The sequence below is a fragment of the Cryptomeria japonica genome, chromosome 3 (genome assembly GCF_030272615.1).
Source record: "Cryptomeria japonica chromosome 3, Sugi_1.0, whole genome shotgun sequence".
NCBI classification, from domain to species: domain Eukaryota; kingdom Viridiplantae; phylum Streptophyta; class Pinopsida; order Cupressales; family Cupressaceae; genus Cryptomeria; species Cryptomeria japonica.
This window is the reverse complement of record NC_081407.1, coordinates 996,176,235-996,199,811: the sequence shown is the minus strand read 5'-3', so window position 1 is coordinate 996,199,811 and position 23,577 is coordinate 996,176,235. Positions and strand designations below refer to the sequence as shown.

At 36.1% G+C, this 23,577-nt stretch overlaps 1 protein-coding gene across 2 annotated transcripts; it reads left to right on the top strand.

The window, feature by feature from the left end:
* The first annotated feature begins 18,323 nt into the window (after positions 1-18,323).
* LOC131045295 (probable inactive purple acid phosphatase 2) lies at positions 18,324-21,478 on the top strand. Of its 2 annotated transcripts, XM_057978859.2 has the most exons (3): positions 18,747-18,882; positions 19,041-19,413; positions 20,210-21,478. In XM_057978859.2, the coding sequence occupies exons 2-3, from the start codon at positions 19,192-19,194 to the stop codon at positions 21,296-21,298; spliced, it is 1,311 nt and encodes a 436-aa protein (XP_057834842.1). In that variant the 5' UTR covers positions 18,747-18,882; positions 19,041-19,191; the 3' UTR covers positions 21,299-21,478. The 2 variants fall into 2 exon arrangements, with proteins under 2 accessions (XP_057834841.1, XP_057834842.1); XM_057978858.2 differs by having other exon boundaries at positions 18,324-19,413.
* Positions 21,479-23,577: the final 2,099 nt, after the last annotated feature.

Sequence of the window (23,577 nt, the reverse complement as noted above, 5' to 3'; positions counted from 1 at the left end):
CATTACAATCATCTACCACAACCAAAGTTATCACTACAACTAGAACAGCATAGTCATTTCTCATAAACATGATTTCTTTTATAACCATTACATAAGGAATTCATTACATAAATCACATGATCATTTACATTCTTGTTGCACTTATCATCCATGAACTATCTGAAGAAGCATCCTCATCCACGCAAGAAGAATCCAAAGACAGGAACATCCCAATGGTTTAAGAGCACCAACCACCTAACCATGTGGAACCATCCTCGTGCTAGGAGATGACACAAGGTCCCAACACACACTCTACATCTAGGCTGACACTTAATGTAATGCCCCACCAGGAAACCACGAAGGGATAAAGCTAAAACACACGAATGGAATGCAAATCATTTTTTTTTTAAAATAAGACACAACATAATGATACATTGAGTTATCAAAGTGCAGAATACACATCCGAAGACTTCAAATAACACCTAAAGAGTTTCCCAACGTGATTACTTAATTCAACATTAAACTCAACTCACACTAATTAATTCAATTAAGCTAATTAACTTAATGACAAGATAATACTTAAACAAATGATAATTTCTTTCCGTAAGATAAAAATATAGATAACACGATGAGTTCATCCATTGAGGTTAAAAGTATAGATAACATGATTAAGGTTCATCCAATATAAATTTAACCATACGTTACGTTCAAACTTTTCCTTAAACATTTACCATGCATCTAATTTCATACGTACTTTAATTTCATCATAAATTAGTGAATACTTTCCATGCATACTTAATTGCATTAACCATAACTGAATATATTCCATTATTCTAATCTACATTCTTTCGTGATTCAAATTACTGCATTTTAATAAGATGGCTACATACATGCTTTTAAGATTAACTTCATCTAATCCACATCATACATTCTAACATAATGCCATGCATACATGCTAAATTAAAAAGAAACATAAGAATGTAAAACACCACATAACACTGAAATGATCTCGAAGTTCACCCCTAGAGGGCTACATCTTTGGGTCTGCTCAACTGCAAGACCCCTCTGATACTTAATCAATAGAGAAGAATACATAAGGTTCACATCATTTACAATCCTACCATCAAGGCGAACATAACCCATAATACATACGACCACAACGGTCCAATAAATACATGAATGATCCCTGAATAGGAAAGGATCCAACTGAACATAATAAAAAGAAAATGCATAGATCAACTGGAGCATCCGCGAAACTAAATCTTCGCAACCCATGGTCTAACATGAATATCAGGTTCTCACAAGGGCATAAACAACAAGACGACTCCACAATAGTGCTCCTATCAAGACAACACAACAACACACTAGCGAACATAATCAACGAACTCCTAAAACCCAGGAATACACAAGGTCAAGCAAATGGAGTTAAATATGGTAGGATCACCCACTTGGTCAAACTAAACTTCATACAAGGTGCACTAACTGATGGTACTCTAACTAGAGACCTGACCAACTATGGTCAATCACGAATCAACATTCAACACCGGCATAAAGGGCATGACCGGTTACAACACCATCACAAGACAACAGTCAAACTCGAGATCGAGGACAGAAACAGGTACCCCAAATCAACCATACGACAGGGTCCAATCAAACAAATCAAAGTCTTGCCATTACTTAAGCAAATGCGAATACAGAAAGTTAAACTTGCATAGGTAATAACCGGAAAAGACAATCTTTTTCCATATTTATTTAAACATTAAAAGTCGACCCAGTTTTCTAAATGATCTAAGTTTGATTGCAGTTTGTCTACCTTATCTAGGTACAGTCATTCATGGTTTACTAACTCACTAAAGTTCATTTGCATCGTACATACGTAAATACGTCATTATGGGTTTCCAAACCAAATTCACAAAAATATAATTAAATAAACATTAATAAAGAAAATACGATATGCATTGTCCAAATATAACATCATTTTCATTCTATCTTGACACAGTTTATCTAAACTTTTTTTTTTTTGAAACCAAGATATACTTTCCAGAAAATAGAAATATACATTCAAGGAAACTTAAACTAGATAATCATTTCCCAATGAATAAAGTTCCCAAGCATAAATTAAAACAAATATACCAGTTGAGGATATTAATTTGTATATATATCCTTATATATACCTTAATTAATAAATTCATAATTAACAACAATTAATATATATTTAAACATATACATTAATTAAAACGACAATTAATATATAATTAATAATACTCATTAATCTATAAATTACAATAATTAATATATATATTTTTATAATATACATTAATTAGTAATTGGCAATTAACATATTATTAATAAAATATATTAATTAAAAATTAATAATAATAAAACAACATTTTTGTTAAAAAAATTTTTTTTAACTTTTTAATAATAAAAAGAACTTTATTTGTTTTTTTATTTTTTTTCATTTGACCACAATGGTGGCCCCCACAGCTGGGGTTACCACAACCGTGGTTTCCATGGTATGAAAGGTGGTGACTCTTTCGCCAACAGGGTATAAAGGGGAAATCATCTCATTAAGAAAAATGCATCCTTTGAGAATACATATTACGCGGCTTTGCAAGTAAATATTATATCTAAAGATGATGAAAACCCTCCAAGGAATTAAGAGACTTAAGGACAAAAAACCTTCTCCTATCAAGTTATTGGACAAAAACCCATAACTTGGTCTAAATATCAAGGGCAAACATTCAAGGAAATATAGTTGCAAATAGGACGGACAATTATGGTAGAAAATCAAGATAAGTCTATTTTTAGAATTATGTTAAAGTGATAAAATTGAATATTATAATAAAACATCATTTTTAATTAAGTTATATTCATAAATATAAATACAAGTATCATTTTTGAGTTAGACATTATTTAAATGTAAAAATAAGAAATATTCTAGAATGAGACATTATTATTGGTATCAAAGTACAACAATCTTTCTAGCCTGTGGGTTCAAATATGGTTAATGTAGCGGAGCCAAAGGACTCAAAGGGCTTTGGAGACAGAAGAAAATAGAGGTAGAACTACAAGAGGAAAACAAGAGAATTAGTGGTAAAACCAAGGTGGTCGACCATGATAAGGGGGAGATGTTTATGGGATAGATGGTTGAAAGACATGAACACATGATGAAACAATGTGAGGAAACAAATCAACTACTCATTTGAATGATACAAAACATGAATAATTCTCGTAGAAACACACCAAATAATGGGATAGAAGGTAGTGACACTAATATGAATATAGTAACCATAATAATAATAGAAGTGGATAAACACTGTGTCCTACTCTACCCACATTTTTGCCCATAATAGAACCACCCCAAGAAGAGTCCAATCAAGAAGCATTTGAGGCCTATGTAGAATATTCAAGGATTGATCATGATGTTGAATGTGATATTTTATTTCATACAATTATGCAATGCTAGGAATGGATTTAGGGGAAGACAAACCATGCCACACAACAATAGAGATCTACAACAAAGATTAAGCAAGTTGTCACTTCCCACATTTGATGGTTTAGGAAGAGTCACAACGAGAGCTTGGATCCAAAAATTGGACACATATCTCCCACTTAGTCCTATGATAGAAGAGGAAGCTATTAAGTTATCTATTCTTTATTTTAATGGGATTGCACATGAGTGGTGGAACCATGGAGTTGTCACACAAGGACACCATCATATTGCAACATACGCCAAATTTACACATACTTATAGTTGAGTTTTTTCAAAAGAATTTAAAGATGCATTTCAAAGAATTAACATTGCTAAGACAACATGGATCAGTAGAGGATTATGTGGTAGAATTTTAGAGACTTTTAGTCACGGTGATAGATGATAGCAAGGAAAGATTCACTTACTTATTCATTGAGGGTTTGATAGAGATTTTGGGGCTTGGTGAGCGGTCTTGACCATATATATCTACAAGATGCAATTCAAACAACATTAAGGTTGGAGGTACAGCTTGAGTTGGCCTAGTGGTGGAGAACTTGTGCTCTTGAAAGAGAGGACACAAGTTCAAATCCCATAGGGGGTAGGGTATGTACATCTTATCGGCTTTGGCCTATTATCGATAAAAAAAAAAAACATTAAGGTTGGAAGACTCAATAACCAAGAACAAAGTCCATTCCAAGAAAATACCAACAAAACAAGATGAATAACCATTCAAAAAAGACACCCTCAACCAATAGAATTGTGGTGCAGGAGCACCCTTCCAAACTCTTTCTCTTTCTTTGTTTTGTTGGTGTCATGCTTCTTTAGAAGCCATTGTACATGAATAAGAGCCATGAGCTCATGTGTGCTAGACTAGGTCCTAGTTTTAGGTCCTTAGTGAGTTTGTTGTGATTTCTTGTGCAGGAGAGGTTGAGTGTGCCAGGAGTGTGTGTTAGGCCTTATCGGCATGTTGATGTCCTTAGGATAGCCCAAAATAGGCTTAGGAGTCATGAAAAGTAACAATGGCAAAGTTGCTCAAAAGATGCAAAAGTTGCATGACAACTTTTAAAAGTTGTCAATCAACTTTTCCACCCAAAATGGTCTTAGACCCTTGCTGTGCATAAAGAACCCTAAATGTGGCACACCGATCAAGGTATGGTGAGTATAAGTACTTGAAAACCCTAAATTCATGGGTTGGATGTCAGACTTGGTACGGCCCAAGCAAAAAGATCAGACTGAGACTGTAAAACTGTTACCAGTCAGTTTGAATGAAGGAAAAAAGCAAATTAATGGATTGAGATACGTCCAAAAATGTGTGGTTTGTCTTTCATGTTGTAAATAATTTCATTTCAATCAATTAGTTTAGGTTTTTACTTGCAGATTGAGTGTGTGTGTAAATAGTTTGTAAACTGTCTTCTTACTGTCCAGTTTTGGACAAGATTGTGTAAATGAAGTCTTAACTCCATTCCCCATTGTGGAACCACCATGAAGCCATGGGGAATGGATGTGAAGACCCTATACTATAGTCCCAAGCAAGCAGGGTCCTTAAAAATACAGGAAGGCCAAGAAAAGACCTACTCCTAGGTGAGACTGGACAATGCCCGGTTAGGAGAGGTTGAATTGTAGAGGTCTTGGAGAGCAAGGTTGGATAGAGAAGAGTACACCCTTTGGAGGAGGTGTAGAGGAGTGTTAGAAGCATCATTGGTGTGAATGAGGAGCCTCCACCAATCCAAACAAGGTGGCTAACACACAAAACCTTCACTGTGACCCAGGCAGACCACAAAACCCTCACAAAACCCTTAAAAAAACCCAAAATTCGCCCTAGGCACTATACGACCACTTGGAGGCCCAAAACCTAGGAAATCCTTGAGCCCTTGCCAATTAAATGGCAGTCCATTTTGGGAGTTAGGGTTGATTGTGCATCGTTTGTGAGAGGGAGCCCTAGAAGACCGGTTAGGAGGCCTAATTGGTCCTAATCCTTGTAGCCATGTTTTGTAAGCAAAATCACAAAACAATGAAATTGGTAGAAAGGATGAAGGTAGAAACTTCTTGGGGGCACATGGAGGGGTGTAAAACATGGTTTGAGACTTGAGTTAACCTTGCTAAGACCTTGAAAATTGAGGAACAAGCCTTAGCCCTTATTAGCCATAGTAAGGGGTTTTGAGTCTCATGAGTAGGTGAGACCTTAGCAGTAGCATAGCAACTCATTGGTGGGTGGATTGGGCAAGGTCAGGGAATTCCTCAAGAAAAGGGAGTCCTAGAGACCCTAGGGTGTGAGAAGAACACCAGGTGATCCAAGGAAAGGATCCAAGAGCATAGACTAGGCTAGTCTATCCCAAACCCCATCTCATCACATTGCTTCCAAAACCAAACAAGGGTGAGGAAACCAAGAATGAGCCTCAAAGTAAGAAGTTGTGCTTTTCTTGTAGAGAGCCATGGGAGCTAGCCCATAAATGCTTAGGGAAGGGGAAAATACATTATATTAAGGTTCATTTTGATGTCCAAAAAGTCAACAACATTCCTCCCCATTAGAAAGACATGGAGTCAATGTCACACCAAGAATGTCAAAGTGTGACAAAATTAGGTACCATTGTCGCTGAATAATGGTCAATGAATCACTCACTACAACATGATGAAGATCAAGTATGGAGACAACTTGTATGAGTATCAACTAGATACTCAAATTACATACATTCTCAACTGGAGACATGTACCAAGTCTCACAAGGCAGTTCCTAATCTGCTAAGTACAGGAGGATTACATCAAATATGTCATCAAATAACAAAGTACAAAAAGGTTTGGCACTTTATATTAGTGTGAGCATAACATCGCTCATGTAAGAAAATACAACAATGATCACAATGATGCAAATCTAGAAACTAGAATATGATGCCACCAAAAAAGCTCTGCAAATGATCACTAATGATGCCCTCTGATTGATATGTCACCAAGAAAACATAGGATCAAATGACCCTTAGTTGTTGGCTCAAAGATGGATCATTGCATGACAAGTATGATAGGTGGACTAAAAAATATCTTTCCCAAATTTTCTCATTTATTGTACAAATTTGTTTCTACAAAAAAATTATTAAAGTTTAAACAAAAAAATTATTAAAAAATAATGCCCTTGTAGGACACCTATCGTACCCATAGGTACCCTATGAGGGCATAAGTGCCTATAGTAACAATGGCCTCTTCCAAAATAAAATCAAGTGAACTTCTGATTTTAGTGGTTACATTTCCCGCAATTAGGCTATATTAGACTCAAATCACTTATACAAAATACCAAACTAAGATCTAAGCATTACAATTCCCAAAATAGGGGGGGAAAAGATCAAATATTGAAAGTGAAATTTCTAACCATAGTGACTACAAATTGATAGTATCACTATAAAATACAAAAAAACTTATGCACTTTGAAAAAAAATTGCACTTGAAAAGGAGTCTGTATGAGCCCGAACAAGGCCCTAAAAGTTGCAAAATAGAAATTTTACATTTTTCAAAAAAATCTCTGTACAAAAATCTGAAAAAAACCTACACCACTATATAGGCCATGAAATTTTATCCCAAATAAATAAATAAATTGCTTGAAAAAATGAGTTTGGATGACTAAGATATCGTTGTTTGAAAATCACATGCATAATTATAATGCTCGAATCGTCATTGCACCTCCAAACTTCACATTCTTGTAGATTTGGCTTCTGGTGTCTGATTATGATGAAACAAAAGACAATTTTGAATTTTTCAAACCTCTTGAATCCAATGTTGGCCTCATATCTAACCTAGCAAGCTTCAATATTGACCCCCAACAAAAAAGCCATGAATCCAAAATTCCAAATTGCACCAAAATTTCTCAAAATTGACTATCCAAAGGCACCCTATTAGCTCTGATACTATGTAAGAGTTGACTAAGAAGGTAGCCACCTAAGATCTAGAGATCAAATGGAAAGAACAACAAAAAGAGAGATGATATGTGACAAGAATAAATTGTATTCCTATCAATGATGCAATAGAATATAATCAATTGTATTCCATGTAATGAATGATCATTACATTGGAGACCCCTTGGTAATATAGCTAGGGTGAGAACATAAGAGTGCATAAGAGTATGACAAGCGTCGTAATCTTATGACATGAGAAAAAAAGTGACAACCTATCATCCCACCTAAAGTGGAAAGGTAATCACATGATAACACTACTAAAGGTGGATCACCTACCAAAGGTGGAAAAGTGCAACCATGAAAAGTGGATATGATAATGTGATAAAGGCACTAAACGTGGAGACACCACATAAAGTGGAAATGATAACATGATAATGCCACCTAAAGTGGATATGCTCCAACTACTCCTGTCGAATTCGCTAACTAAGCTTAAGTGACATGTAATTAGGACCTAGATGGAGAATAACCAAGTTAAAACACCTTAATTACACTGACAAAGCATTGTAAAACTATGTCGAATTTGCACAAACCATACTAAATTTTCACATTGTTCAACCAAATATTGCTAAACATTAATTTTTTAGCTTTCACATCTAAATTTTCTTACAATTTGCTTCAACCTTTGCTCTAATACCATGTAGAAATTGCAAGGCAAACTAGGTAAAATGGGAACAAAAAATGATAGCACGTGTAGGTAAAATAAAAGATTGATTTGTACTCAAAGGGAAGGTTGAAGGTTTCATTAGCAAATAGAGTTCAATTTTTAATTATTTCGCCAAATGAACAGTAGAAAGGTCAATCAAAATAGAGGTTGATTCACCAAATTTCCACCAAATGATTGTAAATCCTTTCCAAAAATGAAGAAATGCAACTAGATTAGCCAAAATACTACAAAGATCAACCTTCCTTTTGTAGATATGCCTCTCAAATGTAGATATTAAAGAATCTTTTTTGTGAATTTCAATGAAAGTTGTCAATATTGTAATGGCTACCCTATTTTGCCTTGTTTTTTTTTAAGTGGTTTAGAAATGTGTTTTTGTTGTTTTTTGAGTTTTTGCAATTCTTTGAAAAATAGAAATGACTTGCAACTAATTACTGAAAACAAAGACTTTTCATAAACTGAAACGAACTTGCAAATTACAATGCAACACACTGAAAAATTCCAGATTTTTATTTTGACTTCAATATTGAGTTTTTCCTCAAAATATCGACAACCGAGTACATTAAATATGCCCTATTATCTAAAGCAAACATAATTAGAAAGAGATTTTGACTTTGACAAATTGTTGTTCTAGCGACCACCTGTGAAGAATTCTTCAAAATCCACACACCACTACAAAGATGAATCCCCTCATGCAATTGTAGGAGTGTTGATGAGTGTGCAGATCTAAGATGCCTTAAATGGAAGTATTTTTCCACCCAATCCTAGTCAGATTCATCCACAAAACCCAACGCTTCTCTTCCACAAGTATGACCCAACAATATAATTCTAGTCCAGCAATCAAATGTCTTAGCTCCTCTCCCTCGGTCTGAATCGTCCCTTGCAGATTTGTATAAATCTGCTACTTGTATGCAAACTGAAAATGACATTAAACTTTGCGTAAAGATCTTACTTGTTCGTAGGCAACTGACTAAATCTTCAGATTGTGTCTTCCAACATCATAGAGATTGTTTCTTATGAGGGATTTCGTCCTCACAAACCCTTGAGAAAATATCTTAGCAATTTCACTCGCAAATTCATCAACCAAGCATGCTGAAATATCTCATGAAACTTCTATTTATTCACTCTCCAAGGAAGTCGACCCAACTCATAGGCAATATGGGATAATAGTAATCACTTTTATTTTAATATTATAATCTCCTCATTAAGGCACCCATGCACCTTTTAAAAGAAAGGGGACATTTAATTCTTTTAACACTTAACTTTATGGTCCCACTCAAGCTATTAAATACTGATAAAGTTAAATACTTTAATTTAACTTTATAACTTTATCGTTAAATAATAAACATCTCCAATTAGAATTAAATTGCCCAGTCGATATTCAACTATCATCATCGACATTGTTGCCATTCAAGAATGCATTAAAAAAATGAGTCACTGCCCTAGCCAACTGACTTACTAAAATAGTAAGTCCCCCAAAACTGCATCAAATCAACTTCGATTGCCCTGAAACTGGAAATTCCTAGGCCAACTATCCTCTAGATCCCTTCAACGCCAAAGTTAGCCCATGGGACCATGGAAAATTAGGCTAATGACGAATCACAAATTAAATGGCTAGAAAGGGGACATTACAATCTGCCCTTCCCAAAATTACCTGTCCTCAAGCAATTTCATCTTTGGATGCTACAAAATCTGCTCATTTTCCCACGTGACATCCTCAACTAGTATATTCTTCCATTTAACTAGATATTCCTTGATCGTCCTCCTCTGAAGTATCCTCTCCTTGGTGTCACTAATTTCCTTCGAAACCAATATCAGTTTCCCCTCCTCGTCCAAGGGTGGCAACTCTACTGATGGAACTACATTATGGCCTAGAGCCTTTTTGAGCCAGGAGACATGAAATACATTATGCACCTTACTACTGGCTAGCAACTCTAACTCGTAGGCCACCTTCCCAATGTGCTGAGTGACTTTGAATGGACCATATAATCATGGCTTAAGCTTCTCAACTCCACTCTTCTTCAGAGAAGATTGTCTATAAGGCTAAAGTCTGAGATAAACCATATCGCCAATCTCAAAGCTGTGCTCCACTCTATGTTGATCAACATATAACTTATGTTGGTTTTGTGCCTGTTGGACGTTCTCCTTCAATGCCCTTAGGATGCCTTGACTTTCCTACAATAAATCCTTTGCCTTAGGCACCTTGCTATCCCCAAAAAGAAAATCCATGAAGTTTGGGGCTTCATACCCATATAGTGCCATAAATGGAGTCATCCTAATGGTCATGTGGAAGGTGGTATTGTAACAATACTCACCCAAATGTAACCATCTTACCCAAGCCTTCTACTACCCTAACACATAATTCCGCAGGTAACCTTCAACCCATTTGTTAGCTATTTCTATCTACCCATCAATCTATGGATGGTAGTTGTGACTAGGAGTGAGCTCGGTACCACTCAGACTGAAAATTTCATGTCAAATAGACTCAAGAACTTGTTGTCCTTGTCACTCACAATGTTACTAGGCACCCCATGGAGCTTAAACACCTCCATGAATAATAGGTCAACCACTTGGGTTGTTGTATAGGTGGTTGCAATATCAAAGAAGTGTACAAATGTTGTTAACCTGTCAACCACCACATAGATGCAATCCTTACCCTGTACCCTGAGCAACCCTGTAATGAAATCCATTGATAGGCTCTCCCATTTATTATTTGGAATCGGTAAGAGCTTAAGTAAATCAACTGGAAATCTATGCTCATTCTTGTTCTGTTGGAAAACTGGACACTCACTAACATATTTAAGGGCTTCATTCTGAAATCCCTTCCATTTAAACCTCTCATGGATCTGCCTATAATTCTTGAAGAATGTCGGGTGACCAGCCAATGGTGTGTCATGAGATGCCCTCAGGATCAACTCCTTAAAGTGTGAGGAAGGCACTAAATAAATTTTGTCCTTATAGAAAATCAAATCATCAATCACTGAATACCTATTAGATCATGGGTAGTGCCCTCAATCAAACCTAATGCCCATGGATCATTTACATACTCTACTACAATTTTCTCCTTCCAATCAATTGATATCTCAATCAAAGAGCATACATGAGGTCTCCGTGAGAGTGCATCAACCACCACATTTTACTTACCTTTGACATATTCAATGTCAAAGTCATAGGCCTGTAACTTGTGACCCATTTCTATTGCCTATCATTAAGATCCTTCTAATTTTATAAAATACTTAATGTTGTTATGGTCTATCTTGATAAAAAATCTTCCCCCTACTAGAGAGGATCTAAATTTGGCCAACACATGTATTATGGTCAACAACTCTCTATCATAAATGGAGCAGCTCTTCTCTACCCCTCTCAATTTCCCTCTCAAACACAATAAGGTGCTTCACCTATATTAAAATTGCACCAATCCCCTCCCCTGATGCATCACATTGTAGCTCAAATGGTTTGGTGAAGTCATGTAGTTCTAGAACTGGATAGGAAGACATCACCTATTTGAAGTGTTCAAAACACTTCTAGGTTGTTTCAGACCATTCAAATACCCCTACCTTTGTCAAAACTATGAGTGGAGCTGCAGTCTGTGAGAAAGCCTTCACAAACCTCCTATAGAAACCACATAACCCAAATAACCCCTTGAGCTGAGTGAGATTAGTAGGTGTTGACCATTCAATATGGCTTTAATCTTCTCTGGATCCTTTCTCACCCCATCTGCACTAATGATATGACCAAGGTATAGAAGCTCTACCATATCGAATTCGCATTTTGAATCCTTGGCATATAGGGACTCACTCTCCAAAATACTTAGGACCTCCTCTAAATGTTGCAAGTGTTCTTCCCAGGTCTTACTGAAAATCAAAATGTCATCAAAGAAGATCAATACAAACTTTCATAGTTCTTTCTTGAATACCTTATTCATGCAACTCTAGAATGTAGCAGGAGCATTGGTTAACCCAAGAAACATAAACAAGAACTTAAAATGACCATAATGACATCTTAAAGTTGCTTTCTCAATGTCCTTTGCCCTCATCATGATCTAGTGGTACCTTGATCTCAAATCTATTTTTTGAGAAGTAGCATGCTCCATACAGCTCATCGATCAATGCATCAATCTGTGGTATCAGGTATCTATTCTTAATTGTTTTCTTATTACGGGAAAGTTTGTAATCAATGCACATTCTCATCTTTCCATCTCTTTCCATAACTAGGACCACTATTGAAGCAAATGGACTCTTACTTGGCTTGATATGTCCAATTTCCAATAACTCTTTAATAGCCTTTTCAATCTCATCCTTGTGTTTTTTAGGATGGCGATAATGGGTAGTGATCACTAGCTTGGCCCCTTCTTCCAACTCTATGACATGCTCTAGTCCCCTCTCAGGAGGAACTCCATGAGTATGTTGTCAAAAACATTAGTGTTCCTAGTTGTTAACTTTTGAATTTCTGGATGGTAACTCTCAACTTGTTGTTCTGTAACTATAGGCATAACTAAACACTCTGCTACCCACTCCACCTGATTGTGCCTGCATAATCATTCCATCCTCTTAAGCGAAACTACTTTGAGTCCTCCATTAGAAAGTCTCCCAAAAACCAATTTCCTTCCTTGGTGCTCAAATCGCATTTCTAATTTCTCCAGGTTAAAAGTAAACTCAACTAAAGATATCATCCAAGTCATACCCAATATCACATCATAATCACCCATGTCTACCACATAGAAATCATCTACCAACTCATAATCTCCCAAACACATATGCAAATTGGTGATCTTTTGTGTGCAAAGAAGCTTGTGCCCACTAGCTACCATCACTTTGAATCCATCACACTCCTATGTCTGTAGACCCTTCTTGGCCACCAGTTGCGCATCAATAAAATTATGTGTAGCCCCTATGTCTATTAGTGAAATTACTTGTTGGCCATTTATCATACCCTGCACCTTGAAGGTGATTGCCTTATGAGCACCTATAAACTGTGTGATGGCCTTTTCATCTCCAAACTCCCCCTTTGATGTATTTTCTTCATCACTACTTTATGAATCAGATTGTTTTTATGACTTCTCCGAGGTTTATTCTTCTGCATAATAATACTCAATTTGTTTTGCCTTTTCTTTAATAGTACACTTATGAGAAGGGTCCCATGGTTCTCTACAGTGAAAACAAAGTTTCTTCCTCTTGAGCTTATTCAACTGATCACTGTCAAGTCTGCCTGAATTATTTCAGGGTGGGTGAGAATCATTGTGGTTATGCTTCTTGCCTTTGTCTTTCTTCTGTGGATAACCCTTTGACTGAAACCTGTTCCTCAAACTAGAATCCTCCATGTCCCTATCCTTCTTAATGGCTTCCTACAGTGTAGGTGATTGAGAGCCTTAATCCATCCTCTCAATGGATTAACTAAAGCATCCATAAACAACACCATGGGCCTCCTCTAAGATATGTTAGTAATTAACACTGAGAGCCTTTGAAACTTTGAAATATAAGTCTCTAGTGGTCTCAATTGTTTGAACTGAGCTAGTTCCATAAAGTCCTTTTTTTCAAATCTCTCTATCAATCTCTCAATAAATTATGCATAAGAGGTAATCTGGTCATGCCCCATAGTAACCATGTCATGGTGCCACCACTCATGTGCAATGTCATCAAGGTTTATAGCTACGTATGTGATGGCTTCTTCTTTTGGCATACGGTTAAACTGAAGATATGTGCCCACCTTTTGAACCCACACTCGTGTTGTGGTCTTCCCTAAAGCATCAAAATATGGTAGAGTCAGCTTCCCTACTTTCTTCCATAATTTGAAATTTTGATTCCCATCTCCGACATGAGGCATATGTCTCATCCTCACATACATATAATCCTGCAAGGATATAGCTACCTGAAAATGTGGTCCTCCACTCTCCCAATCTCTTCTGAACTCATACTATAAATCGGTGATCTGATGCTCATTCGCAGGTTGTGCTGGTACCCTAAGTGGGAAGGTAGGTAGAAGAGGTCTAGAGCTCACTATTCTAGTCAGTTGAGATACATGTCCAAAGTTGTCATCCACATTTCCTCCTTCATTACCCCCATTTCCATTTTTTCCGCCCCCCGCATTAGCATTAACATTAACATTAACATCTAATTGCCTAGCCATCATATGTAACAACAAGTCCATCTGTTGCTTCTATTCTTTTTCTTTCTGATCTGCTTGTCATTGCCCTTGCATGAATTGTTCGATCATATTGAAGAATCTCTCCTCACCTAGATCCCTTCTCTCACCCATATTGTTAATGTTTTGCTCTCTTGTAAATCCTTGTTCTTCTGGACCTGTATTAAATGTTGTCTTATTTCTTCATGTGTTGTAATGGTGGTTGAAAGGTTGCTGGTCAAATCCAAACATATTAATGTTTGCTCATATTGTGCCCTCTAGGATGGCAGGGTACACTGCTTTAATACCACTGTAATGGCTGCCCTATTTTCCCTTGTTTTTTTTGTGTGGTTTAGAAATGTGTTTTTGATGTTTTTTGAGTTTTTACAATGCTTTGGAAAATATAAATAACTTGCAACTAATTACTGAAAATAGAGACTTTTCATAAACTGAAATGAACTTGCAAATTACAATGCAACACATTGAAAATTCTAGATTTTTATTTTGACTTTAATATTGAGTTTTTCCTCAAAATAGCAACAATCTAGTACATTAAATATGTCATATTATCTAAAGCAAACATACTCAGAAAGAGATTTTGACTTTGACAAATTGTTGTTCCAACGACCAGACATGAAGAATTCTTCAAAATCCACACACAACTCCAAAGATGAGTCCCATCATGCAGTTGAAGGAGTGTTGATGAGTGTGCAGGTCTAAGATGCCACAAATGGAAGTATTTTGCTACCCAATCCTAGCCAGATTCATCCAAAAAGCCCAACACTGCTCTTCCACAGGTACAACCCAGCAATGTAATTCTAGTCCAACAATCAAATGTCTCAGCTCCTCTCCCTTGGTATGAATCATCCCTTTCACACTTGTATAAATATGTTGCTTGTATTCAAACTAAAAATGACACTGAACCTTGCTTAAATATCTTACTTGTTCGCAGACAACTGACTAAATCTCCAGACTGTGTCTTCCAACAACATAGAGATTGTTGCTTATGAGGGATTTCGTCCTCACAAACCCTTGAGAAAATATCTTAGCAATTTCATTCACAAATTCATCAACCAAGCATGCTGAAAGAGCTCACAAAACTTCTATTTATTCACTCTCCAAGGAAGTCGCCCCAACTCACATGCAATGTGGGATAATAGTAATCACTTTTATTTTAATATTATAATCTCCTCATTAAGGCACCCATGTACCTTTTAAAAGAAAGGGGACATTTAATTCTTTTAACAGTTAACTTTATGGCCCCACTAAAGTTATTAAATAATGATAAAGTTAATTACTTTAATTTAATTTAATAACTTAATCTTTATCATTAAATTATAAACATCTTAGATTAGAAGTAAATTGCCAAGTCAATATTTAACTATCATCACTGACATTGTTGTCATTCAAGAATGCATTGAAAAAACCGAGTCACTGCCATAGCCAATTGACTTACTAAAATAGTAAGTCCCGCAAAATTGCATCAAATCAACTCAGATTGGCTTGAAACTGGAAAGGCTTGGGCCAAATATCCTCAGGATCCCTTCAATGTCAAAGTTAACCCACAGGACCATGGAAAAATAGGCTAACAACGAGCCACAAATTAACTAGCTAGAAAGGGGACATTACAAATATTTTTTAAATATAATAGATTTTACAAATTTATTTGTCAAAATATTCTCTCAATTTTAACAAAACTTAAAAATATTTTTAGAATTACACTACTTTTTACAAATATCTTTTAAATTTACCGCAAATTTGTTAATCAACACTTCACTATTGCAAATGTTGTTGCAATTTAGTAGTAAAGAGCAAATATTTCTACAATTTGCAAAATTCACCTCAAATTTGTCAATCTTCACGTCTCAAATTGATGAAATGTGTAAATACTATACAAATATTGACACAATTATAGTTCTCACCTCAAATCTTCATATTGAATTTGCTTGTAGATTATTTGCATATCCATTTGCAAGTCAAGATCTAATACCATGTGGAATGAGTTAGGAAATCAAAGCATAAATGAACAAAAATCTAAAGGTATTGCAGGAAAGAAATTAGATGATTGAATTGATCAAAATGAGGTTACATATATAAAAAATGAGAGAATTCAAATTTTCTAATTTTGGAGGGAGAAGTAGGTAAAGTAGGTAAACCTACCAACCACCAGCCTCTTAAGCACCAATAACCCCACTAAAGAAAAACATGCATATAATCTTACATGATAACTATAATGCAAATATCAAAGACATCACAAAATCACACAAGATAGAAAACCCTTAAGAGGGAAAAACTTAGTCGCCAAAGGTATCCACACTCCATGTATTATTCAACAATGAAAACATTACATACTCTTACAAAGTCTTAATGAATAATAATGAAACATCAAGATCCTCTAATGCATCCTTTGTGTCCAAGTGTGTATCTACACATCACATGCCAAGTTTTGCATATGCATTCTTCAAAAGAGAGCTTAGTACAATAACAACTAAACCAAACTACCAATCAACAAACCTCAACCGCCAAGCTCACACAAAACAACCAAGTGGTAAGGTAAAATCATGTACCTCAAAACCATGAGCACACAAAACTATTGACCCCACATTTACTTTTTAGTACTAAGTTTCTCAATATTAAATATTTTTTAATGGGAAACTCTTACATAAGATATCTAACCAATGTTATGCACTTGATACAACTTTTCAATTGTGCCCAAATAGATAATTAATGTGGCTAAACACATTTCCTAAAATAGACCACAAATAAATATTTATCTTACATAATTAAATTATATATTTCCTGTGTCAGGTGTATAAAACCCTATTCCTAACATTCTCTCACTTTTTGTATACATCATATAAGGGTAGAACGATAAAATACATCATCATAGCCATCCATGAAACCACATGAATCTCTAGCATACTCTCATGCTCCATCAAGATACCTACAATAACATCCAAGATGTTCACCATCTCAAGTAAAAACTCTTCTCATTCTCCAACATGTCACCTATGGAAGAAAAGGAAGAAGCCAAGGTGAATATGTGCCAATCAAAAGAACACAAACATAGAATTCAAGTGATAACCAAGGCTCCAAGTTGTTGCCAAATGAAGAAAAAGCCCACATATGTTGAAATAACAACCACACCAAATGTTATCCCATCAAATCATCTATATTTCAAAGGTATCCAAACATTAATACAATTCATGCTAACAACATATCCAACCCATAAAATGCAATCAAAAGGTCCTTGTATAAAACATGCCAATTGTGAACATACACATATAGTAACTCCTATTGCATTTGCAATGTCAAATCTAAATATAGATCAAGGCATACCTAATCTAGCAATCTATACTCATACCAAGGTGTAGGTCATAATCAAACCATGTAATATCAAAGAACAATTAGAATGGTCCATTTGCCACACAAAGACAAACCCTAATATTGGACATGGAGATAAGGCCTAAACCTTCATAATCATACAAGAGACAACAATATTTCCAAGCCATAAGGTGAAAACCTCTAAGAATCTCAAAGGAGGCCCAAAGAAAGTCTCAAAAACTTTTAAAACTTCAGATAAAAGATTTTACAAAGAAAACAACATGAAAAATAATAAACATATATTGCTATAAGAATCTTAGGACAAATTTGGAACTTCCCTATTACGAATAAGGGTTTAGTAACCCAACAAACCAACTTCTTCTCTATTATAGATAAAAATAATTTGATAAAGAGTAATTGAAGATGCTTGAAAAGCAAATGGAATGTCATCCTGAACCATTTCCATCCATAAGAATCAAAACAGGGAGGCTAAAGATAAAAAATTGTTTATAACATTGAACTTTTTGTTAGAGAGGCTATGCAGAAAATATATAAACAATATAGAGCTTTAGTTGACATTGTTTTGCTCTTCAAAAAGTATGAAAGAAAAATCATCAAAAAAATGTCCATTAACAAGTTGAGACGTAGAATTCAATAAAGAGAACCTTTGACCAACCCTTGTGAAACATAATAAGCCAAAATGTATCCAAAACCTTCAGCACGAGATAAGAGACATCCATGACAGAATGGTTGAAAAAGATAAAAAATACTGGATTGGTAAAGTGACTGAATTAAGTCTATCTTGAAGTTTCGTTCCAATTGTTTACATTTTCACCATTAGGTTGATGCTGGAACTGGAAGTTTCATGCTTAAAAAATAAAGATAAATCGGGAGTGAAGAATACACGGTGAATATACCTGCTCTCCTGTAACAAATACGAAATTCAATAGGGAAAACCAAAGCGTCCCTTGCGGATATGCTCACCAAGATGCTTTGAAACAAAAGATGATCAAAGCATACGTAATATCATATCTAGATGCTTTGTTCAATTTCGTCACACTTGGATGTAATTCATTCAACACCCAGATTTCCAGTGTCAGACTCCCTCTTTCTAAGACATTGATTGCTTGATTGGTATCCATCTTACTCTTATCTTATGAGGAGATTGGTCTCTAACTTAATCTGGAGCGCTTGTTTTTATCAGAGGTCAGATATCAGAAATGGGTTTCATCAGAGATGCATTTTTAATGCTGGTGTCATCAGTAGTGATCGTGGGTGTGGCCCAAGGTGTAACACTGGAGGCATTTCCAAATATACTGAACACTTCTGGAGATAACGTCACTCTGCAATGGGAAGGCATTTCTTCTCCCTCGGACTTAGACTGGGTGGGTATTTATTCCCCTGCTAATTCTGCAGATGATCATTTCATAGGTTACATTTTTCTCTCCTCATGCCCAAATTGGAAAAAGGGTTCTTGTTCCATAAATCTTCCCCTCATCAACCTCAGGTCTCCTTATGAGTTCAGAATATTCCATTGGGACAGGTCCCAGATTACAAATACCACTCCAGTGGACTCAGATCATAATCCTCTGCCCTCCACTGCCAATCTACTGGCCAGAAGTCAGGCTGTCACGTTCCAGAACCTGAACCATCCAGCTCAGATCCACTTGGCATTTACTTCCAATGAAGATGAGATGCGTGTCATGTTTATCACCAAGGATAATTTCAAGAGCTATGTGAAATATGGGCTTGAAGAGGAAGAGCTGCATGAGATGGCAGAGGCTTTGTCCATCACTTATAAGCAATCTGATATGTGTGATGCACCTGCTAATACTAGCTTGGGATGGAGGGATCCGGGTTACATTCATGATGCTGTCCTGCAAAGATTGGAGCCAGGGAGGCGCTATTATTATCAGGTAAAGTTTTTCTTTTACAAACTTAAAGATTCTGCAGTCCTGAATAACTCAAAAAGAATATCTAGAGAAGAAAAGAAAACTACAAAATTGTTGAAATTGATATTTCCCGGTGCCATCTTGCCTTGCCATCAAGGTGATTATATAGATCAATTTTGGGACTTTTTCTATTATAAGATCTTTAACTTCTGCATTCCATAACAATTGAAAACAAAATAAATTCTGCAAAAAACACATGTACAGAAGAATCTTGGAGATTGCACTGTGGAGTCACACATAATAGATGAGTTCAGATTGTAAATTCAAGCAACTTATATGGCAATTTTTGGAAGCAAATGCGCTCCGTAATTAACTGCAAGATTATGCTAGTAAATTAGTGGTAAAAAATGCTGTCAAGTATTTTAACTATACTGGAATTCCTTTCAGTTAATGTTGGAGTGGGCATTCAAATTTGGAGGGATCCATATTGTAACTGTGGGCGGTGATATGTTACTCTAACAAACTCACAAGTAGAATCACTTCATCACTGGCTTGTTGTATCAATTTTGAGAATTCAACTTTGGAAAAGCTGTAAAAATATGTTTGTTTGAGATTTCTTTTTCATCAATGTTTTTAATGCTCGCAAGCAGTCTTTAGTAAAGATGATTGAGAAGTCATATTATTGTTTGTATAATAAAAAATAAGCAAGACATAAGTTCTTCAATGCTCTTCCCTCAATATTTTCTTATGTTCTTTCCTTTCCTCTGTACTTTTTGTTTCAGAGCTAAGTTTATATTAGGGACCATTTTTCATTTGACAGGTTGGAAGCGATCAAAGCGGTTGGAGTTCGATTCAGAGTTTTATATCTCGAGACAAAGATTCAGATGAAACCGTTGCCTTCCTCTTTGGTGACTTGGGAACATCGGTTCCGTATAGAACTTTTCTGTGGACCCAAGAGGAGAGCAAGCTTACGGTCAAATGGCTAAAACGTGACATAGAAGAACTTGGGGATAAGACTGCATTTATTTCACATATTGGTGACATCAGCTATGCCAGAGGTTATGGATGGTTATGGGATTTCTTCTTTACTCAGATTGAGCCTCTTGCATCCAAGGTCCCATTTCATGTTTGTATAGGAAATCATGAATATGATTGGCCATTACAACCATGGAAACCTGAATGGGCAAGCCTACTTTATGGGACAGATGGGGGTGGTGAATGTGGGGTGCCTTACAGCCTCAAGTTTCATATGCCTGGTAATTCTTCCCTTCCCACTGGAACTGCTGCTCCACCCACCAAAAATCTCTACTATTCATTTGACTTGGGAGTTGTACATTTCTTATATATATCCACTGAAACAAATTTCTTACGTGGAAGTGATCAGTATGCCTTCATAGATCAAGACTTGAAGAATGTTGACAGAAGTAAGACTCCTTTTGTAGTTGTTCAAGGTCACCGCCCCATGTATACCACTGACAATGGACTTACAGATGCCCCCCTACGCCAAAAGATGATTGAGCACGTAGAACCTCTTTTAGTAGAGTATAAAGTCAATCTTGTCTTATGGGGTCATGTTCACAAGTATGAGAGATTTTGTCCAATGAAAAACATGTCATGTGGAACCCTAGACAATGGTGCCGATCTTCCAGTGCATGTTGTGATTGGAATGGGAGGGCAAGATTGGCAACCAATTTGGGAGCCTAGGCCCGACCATCCCACAGATCCAATCTTCCCACAACCTGCTAGGTCTCTTTACAGAAGCATCGAGTTTGGTTATACAAGACTTTATGCAACTAGGGAAGCATTGACACTTTCTTACATTGGTAATCATGATGGACAGGTCCATGATGTTTTAGAAATACGTCTAAAGGATAGTGAAAAGCTTTCTCAAATTGGATTTGGTTTTTGAAGCAAAGCTCCTTATTCCTGGTGGGAACTTAATTTGTATTAATTGTTGGGTATCTATTTTGCTCCAAAAAATGAAAAAGTAAATGGAAGTAATTTGTAATCATAACATTGTTTTGCAGTGGGGGTCTAGATATTGATTTACAAAAGCTGATTTACTATTTTCTTTGAGCTTTTTTTTAATAACGTTTAAGGTAGATTCTCTTTCAAGGGGATCAAGAAGTCAATGGCACATTGTTAGCAGTTCCTTTATTTGAGTTATACTGTTGCAGCCATTCGATCACATTTCTTGTTTTGTTATATTCTCTTGGTAACGGAAAGCTGTCTTGTTTTTCATCTTGTCTGTGAATCAGTAGGGATAGACATAAAAGATGGAAATAGTGGCAAACTGCACAATTAATCATACAACAAGATATTATGGGATTAAAACTACTTATAAGTTGATCATTAAGGCCATGCACCCATTAGGTGGTCGTATTGGAAATAAGATCAAATAAACTAGCAGAGATTGCAGCTCTGATTGATGTCAATTATTGGAAATTGGATCAAACAAAACAAGCGAAGACTAAAGGAGAAAAGCATGATATATAAAACAAGAAAAAATATATTTTATCCCAAATATCAATTACAATTTTTTTTATATTCTGATTACATAAAGTTCACAAACAACTTTCCTACTGCTGCGGATGATTGTTATTTCTAGAGCTGCAGGGTATGCTCACTGTTCGGAGCTGCTGTGTAACTGGTCTCCTGTAGCTCTTGCTACTGACATTTTGTTCAACTCTTTGCTATTGAAGTTCTCTGTTCTTCTCCAAAAAACCCTCTCAATTTCCACCCAAAATAAAATTTGCTGTTCAAATTTCTCAAATATGGATGTCAAAAACAGGGTCCCCAAAAGTAAATGTAGTTTGGTGGTTGCAGAAAGAATATAAGCAGTAAGATAGCCGGATAAGTCCGGGTGAAAAGCAGGATGGGAATCATCGGCCGGCCGGAACTAGAATTCGCTGGTGGGGTTCCAGAAGCGGCAACCCCGCTCTGGAAGAGTTATGGCGCTTCTGGAACCCCAGGATATAGATTGGGGAAGCAGGGTGGGAATAGTCGACGTTCCAATTCTAACTTGGAAGCAGGGTGGGAGGAAGATAAATTGAACATTTTTATTAGTTTAATTAAAACCATCCTATCTTCTAAGATTCTATACGTAACATGCCCACCCACCCATGTTACGTATAGAATCTTATCAATTTGCGTTGGGTTTAACTTGTTACGGAGGTCACTTAGCCCTCTACAAGAGATCGTCTAATTGAAAGTACACATTATAGATTAATTTTTTTAATTTAAGCTTAAAATTCTAACACTCCCCCATAATCCCAAATTACTTTCACATGTTCGCTTTGTACGTCTGGACTTAAAATTGTCCATTCTGGAGCTCTATTCAGACGCTTTTCTAGAGCTCGATTATTTTGGAGCACAACTTTCAGAGCTCTTTTGAATCTCAACTTCCAAAGCTCTGTTGGAGCTCGATCGTTCTAGAGCTCAACTTTTGGAGCTTGACTATTCCAAAGCTCAATTTGCAGAGCTCTACTGTACACTACTCCTAAAGCTGGCTTTGAGGGCTCCAAAGATGCTACCACTATATTCTTGATGGCCAAATTGTTTCTTAGATGCTCAAAACCATTTCTTATTTGTGGCTGTATAAAAATGTCAATCTACTATTGTGACCTGTAATATTGAACTTTAATTTCTCCCTGTTCTACTAGCTCCCTTATGAAATGATAACTAAACTCTATGTGTTTGTTTCGTCCGTAGAAGACTAAAATTTTCAGTAAGGCTATTGTGATACATTATCACAAAATATGGTCATACCATATTCTTGTTCTTCTTTCAAGTATAGGATTTTCTGTAGCTAAATATCTTGACATGTTATTGCATTTGTTGCTATATACCTAGCTTCAATTGTAGAAAGGGAAACAATGTGATATTATCATCATCTACATTTCTCGGAGGTTCATGAAATGGCTTCTACACCCAAGTGGAATACATATCACAATGTGATCTTCTTATCATCTACACTTCTTGCCTAATCACTATTAGTGTATCTAACCAGTCCAAATTCATTTGTTGCAGTATACAAAATGACTTATCCTTTGGCGCCATAAACATACCTGATTAAGGTCTACGTGCACGATTCAAATTTTAGTACCCTCTATAGGTTAGTTTGATGGGACTACCATGAGGGGGAGCCCAACGAGCTCCCCCACTAAAAATTTTGTTCCTTGTGGTGGT

Excerpts from the sequence above, each read along its gene's own strand:
- LOC131045295 (XM_057978858.2), top strand. The coding sequence starts at position 18,718 with ATGGGTTTCATCAGAGATGCATTTTTAATGCTGGTGTCATCAGTAGTG. Across the intron at positions 19,414-20,209 it reads GGAGGCGCTATTATTATCAG|GTTGGAAGCGATCAAAGCGG; the intron begins GTAAAGTTTTTC and ends TTCATTTGACAG.